This window comes from Zootoca vivipara, chromosome 13, assembly GCF_963506605.1.
Source record: "Zootoca vivipara chromosome 13, rZooViv1.1, whole genome shotgun sequence".
In the NCBI taxonomy this organism is placed as follows: Eukaryota; Metazoa; Chordata; class Lepidosauria; order Squamata; family Lacertidae; genus Zootoca; species Zootoca vivipara.
This window is the reverse complement of record NC_083288.1, coordinates 32,335,611-32,338,370: the sequence shown is the minus strand read 5'-3', so window position 1 is coordinate 32,338,370 and position 2,760 is coordinate 32,335,611. Positions and strand designations below refer to the sequence as shown.

At 37.6% G+C, this 2,760-nt stretch overlaps 1 protein-coding gene across 1 annotated transcript; it reads right to left on the bottom strand.

Moving 5' to 3' along the window:
• Positions 1-264: 264 nt before the first annotated feature.
• Positions 265-1,155, bottom strand: LOC118095427 (vomeronasal type-2 receptor 26-like). The gene has a single exon (XM_035136677.2). It carries the CDS (start codon positions 1,153-1,155, stop codon positions 265-267), a length of 891 nt encoding a protein of 296 aa, XP_034992568.2.
• Between the last annotated feature and the right edge of the window lie 1,605 nt (positions 1,156-2,760).

The window sequence follows — 2,760 nt, the reverse complement described above, 5'->3', positions numbered from 1 at the left end:
TGCAGAGTTTCAACAGAATAGCCTGACTGTACTGGAAATTTACCAGTTCTGCTTGAGGTCTTTTGGATCCTTACCCAACTCATACTGCTGGATCGTGCTGTAGAATTTTTCCCGTATAGAGGAAAATATACAGATTGAGAAAGTAGAAAGGGAAGAGAGATGGAAAGATTCTGTATATGTGAGAGACAAGGAGAATTTTGTGTTTGCAGATATTGAATGAAATGCTGTTAAAAAAACTGCTTACAATTAAAAATTTTAACATTTTCACTTAATTAGTTGTTCCCTGTTGTTCAAATCAGGCCTCAGCACAATAATGTAACATTTTGGTAAAAAGATGAAAGCCAGTAAACCAGCACCAGAGGCTAAAATTGAGAAGACCTCCACTGCCACCATGTATTTTCCCTTGGTACTCAGGTAGGTTGGAACAAAGGTCAACCAAACACTGCAGAAGACCAACATGCTGAAAGTGATAAACTTGGCTTCATTGAAACTGTCAGGTAACTTCCTAGCAAGGAAAGCTATGCAGAAACAGACCATGGAAAGAAAACTCATATAGCCAAGAAGACAGAAAAACATAATCACAGACCCATCATTACATCCCAGTATAATTTCTTCAGCCTCTGAGTGCATGTCAGCATCTGGGAATGGGGGAAAGGTTGCCAACCATGTAACACCAATTGATGCTTGGATAAGAGAGCATGAAAGGACAATGGATATGCCCAGTGGTTTGCCCAGCCATTTCCTCATCATGCTTCCTGGTTTGGTAGCCATGAAAGCCAGAACCACTGTCATGGTTTTGGCCAATATGCAAGAAACAGCAACACAGAAAACTGTACCAAAACTAATTTGTTGGAGAAGGCATGTTGCTTTCTGAGGTGGGCCAATGAAAATCAAAGCACAAAGGAAGCAGAACAAGAGGGCAATGAGGAGAGTATACGAAAGACTTCGGTTGTTGGCTTTGACAATGGGAGTGTCATGTTGCTTTGTAAATATTCCTAGCACCAAAGCTGTGCAGAAAGAAAAGAAAATTGAAAAAATGGCTAAGATGATCCCAAGTGGTTCTTCATAAGACAAGAAGGTTACTGTCTTGCAAACACACAAATCCTGGTCCTTGTTGGGATACTGGTCTTCTGCACATTCAGAACAGTCATCCATGTCTGAAAATCGGGAGAGAAAAGGTTTATTCTCATTTCTCAAACCTCCATGTACTCGTCTCATCCTAATACTGCAACATTGTAATAGGGTAGTGACAGTGTTATTTGGCACGAGAGCTTATCATAGAGGTTTGAGTTGGATTTTGTTGATTTTTTAAACCCTCAGAGAAACCTTTCTGGAGATTCTGATTCAGCCAATTAAAAACAACATCATCAGCAACAGCACAACCTGAATTGTCATGTGCTTTGGAAACTACATTAAATTCAATGTGATATGTATTGTTACAATAAATAACAACAACTACACAATATTTCCACCCACTCTTTAATAAAAACCAGTATTTTCACCCACCCTTTAATGAAAACCAGTATTTTTACTCCTTCTGCTGTCAAGGGACGGGGAAGGTGGGAATCTGTGTCCTCTCTCCTCAACTGTCATTTGTTTCACAGATCTTTTTTGGGTTATGATAACCTTGTACACCAAAGGCCTTACCCTCAAGGCTTGAAACCTTCCCATTTGGACATGGGATGCAATCATAGCAGCAAAATGGTGCCCCTTCCTTCATTTTCTTGCTATAACCTGGATGGCACTTGTCTGAACATACAGAAATAGGCTGGGCCTTTGCATAAATGACAGAAAATAATGAAAACCTTGTCATTACATACCAGTGAAACACATAATGGCTAACCCAGAAATTTCAAAATGACAAACAAAAATTATTCAGCAAATATATTTGGGCAACTACATAGACATTTTACACAAATTCAATTCCCTCTATATTTCTGAATATATCACGGGGGCTCAAAATTATAGCTATCTCTCCCCCCCTCTTTCTTTTACTTTTCCGTCTTCTCCCATCAATTTTCAACATAAAATGGTGGAAAGATAGAAAACTGAATACATGACTTGATTTCAGCAAAGCAATGGCAGTGTCTTAATTTACTGATTTCAATGGGTCTACTGATTTCGGTGAGTCTATTCTGATTATAATTTAGTACGCATATCAACCTCTGTTCCATCTTAAAATTTAGAATGTTATCCTAGTCAACATGAAGGATCTAGCTTTGTTTAAAGTCATCATTTTGATATGTGCCCTTTTGTTCAAATAAATAGAAACTTTTACGCTACTTTGCAACCATGGGTGTATACCATGGGTAGCTGCCCCCCAATAAATAAATAAAAATCAATTAAAATACTTAACTAACTGAGGTTCTTTTCCCCCCTGCTAACATAAATCGTGGCTACGCCAATGTTTGCAACCCCTTGCAACTATATACAAATGGAAAGAATCAGGAACTCAATGTTTTCAAATGTGTTCACATTGTTAGAAGCCAAAAAGGGCAATATCCATGATTACAGGTTCTTGGCGATGTCTGGGATATAGGAATTGCTGTTCAGCTGTCTCATTGAACTGAAGAAAAACTGAAGACAAAGAAAGTAAAGTGGCTATTGCTAGCCATGAAAAATGATTTTTTTTTAAATGAGATAACACATTACAGCACTGATTTTGAGGTGGAAATTACATTTGTAAACCAAGAAAATCTGTAATAATAATTATAAAAAAGAAAAGGAAATATTAAACTGAGTTGCTAATATTAAACAGAG